Here is a 2,315-nt window from a genome sequence, read left to right on the forward strand (position 1 = left end):
CTCCTCCTCACACAGCTCCTCCTCACACAGCTCCTCCTCACACAGCTCCTCCTCCTCACACAGCTCCTCCAACAGCTTCGGGCCAGTGGCCACCCAGACCCCAGCGTGGCCGTAAGATCTTTGCCTACGTAGTCTCAGTTGCTACACTCCCCGCGTCAGCTGGGTTGTCTGGGGATCTGACTGGGAGACTCAGGCAGGATGGAAGCCTGGGTGGAGCGCTCAGTGCTACTGCACTGTTTGGGCGGACACAACTCACAAGAGCCCCAAGGCTGGCGGTCGGTGAGTCGGGCGTCAGTGCTGTGTGTGACCACCCAGGGCAGGGGGCCCGTCGGTGGGCTCAGAGGCCCCACGAGGAATCGACGGCCTTGAAAAGGACGCCTGGTGGTCACTGTCCGTCCACACACCCACCAGCTGCATGTGTGTGCCAGACCCCGAGCTGCCCACCGCACCGGGCTCCGTGACCCCGGGCACTCAAAGGTCGCACACAGCACCCCACAAGCTCACACGGCGCCCTGCCCTCACTCGGACCAAGCCGCCACCCATCTTTCCTCTCCCGTCACCTCCTGGCCTGCCTGTTTGCTCTTCTGCAAGCTTTTTTCTCTTCTCTGTCCCTGCTTACGCCCAGAAAGCACCTGCTGGCACCATGACGTGGTGACGTGGTGGCGTGTTTGAGGCTTTGTGCCGCCCCTCTGGGGAGGTGCAGGGCTGTCCCGGGACACGGAGAGGGCAGAGGCGGGGAGGGGGGGAGGGGGGAGGGGCGGCACCATGGCTGCTCACTTACAGTGCACGTGGCTGACGCCTTCCGGAAGCCTGAGCACAGCGCACAGGCCTAGGATCTGCCAAACGACTGATTTCCTTCCTTCCTTCCTTCCTTCCTTCCTTCCTTCCTTTTTTTTTTTTTTTGGTGCTGGTCCTGGGGCTTAAACTCTGGGCCTGGGCGCCGTCCTTGAGCTGCTTTTGCTCAAAGTCAGCACTCCCCTACTTGAGCCACAGTGCCACTTTTGGCTTTTTATGAGTAGTTTATTGAAGATTCTCACAGACTTTCCTGCCTAGGCTGGCTTTGAACCGTGATCCTCAGATCTCAGCTTCCTGAGTAGCTAAGTTTACAGGCCTGAGCCCCTCGTGCCTGGCCATGACTGTAATTGCTTATGAAATCACCCGGGTCTACACCACGGGTGGGTCTCCTTGGCCCTCCTGCTGTGGCTCCCATGGTCCCACTGAAGCCAAGACCCCTGGGGCACAAAGCCACTGTGGGTCCCAGAACCCCGGCTGCCGTGGGGACCCCTCTGGGTCCAGCTGTGGGAGCAGGGGCAGCAGCTTCTCAGACCCTCCCTGCCAGCCTCCCAGGACACCCAGAGACACCCAGAGGACACGGCATGTGGCAGCGTGGGGGACCCCTGGGGTTGGGGGGGAGGGGAGCCCAGGTCTCACCGGGTTCTCCGTGCGGTTGATGCCAACCACGAAGACCAGCTGGGAGGAGAAGAGCGCCCCCGTGAGGTTCTTGTGGATGCTGTGCAGGTTGGAGCGCAGCGTGCGGGCCAGGGCCAGCAGGACGAAGGTCACCAGCAGGGCTGCCAGCGACGCGGCTACGGCCGTGTAGGTGACGATCTTCAGAGGCAGGACCTCCCCGTGCTGTGGGCAGGGTGGGTAAAGGCAGGGGCAATGAAGGGCCCGGCTCAGACCCAGCTTTTGCACAAGAGACAAAAGAAGCAACTGCGTCTGAGGTGATCGGGTTGGTCGGAATCACAGCGGCGAGGACGTGGCTTGGGGTGGTATGAGCCCCACAACCCACGCACGGTGGGCCGTGTGAAGGAGCTCCGCTGGGGGAGGCAGCGAGGGCCGGGCTGTGGGGGGGGCGGACCAGCACAGAACGCCACTAACCCTGCGCAAGTGGCACCTTCAACCTGCTATTTTGCCACAATAAGAAAATGAGAAAAGGGCCAGCTACCAGTGGCTCATGCCTGTAATCCCAGCTACTCAGGGACTCTGGGGCTAAGATCTGAGGATTACAGTTCAAAGCCAGCCCCAGCAGGAAAAGTCCAGGAGACTTTATCTCCAATTAGCCACCAAAAAGCCTGAAGTGGAGGTGTGACTCAAGTGGTAGAGTGCCAGCCTTGAACAAAAAAAGCTAAGGGACAGTGCCCACGCTCCAAGCTCAAGCCCCAGAACCAGCAGGAAAACAAGTAAGCTTCCAGATCCCATACCTCCTTTTTGTTTTTAAGAACAACAAACCAGTCTTGGATTGTCGGCGTGTGAAGTAGGCGTGAGGCCTCGGCCTTTTGCAAGTGCATGGCGGCAGCGCGCCCTGCCCCGGC

General features: G+C 60.5%; 1 protein-coding gene across 1 annotated transcript in view; it reads right to left on the reverse strand.

Moving 5' to 3' along the window:
* Celsr1 (cadherin, EGF LAG seven-pass G-type receptor 1) overlaps positions 1 to 2,315 on the reverse strand; it is a 120,979-nt gene that overhangs the window by 12,554 nt on the left and 106,110 nt on the right. The window contains exon 27 of the mRNA XM_013025720.1: positions 1,432 to 1,632. Coding sequence (XP_012881174.1) covers positions 1,432 to 1,632 — 201 coding nt within the window. The remainder of the gene's footprint in view (positions 1 to 1,431; positions 1,633 to 2,315) is intronic.

Source organism: Dipodomys ordii, unplaced genomic scaffold, assembly GCF_000151885.1.
Source record: "Dipodomys ordii isolate 6190 unplaced genomic scaffold, Dord_2.0 Scaffold87, whole genome shotgun sequence".
Taxonomy (NCBI): Eukaryota; Metazoa; Chordata; class Mammalia; order Rodentia; family Heteromyidae; genus Dipodomys; species Dipodomys ordii.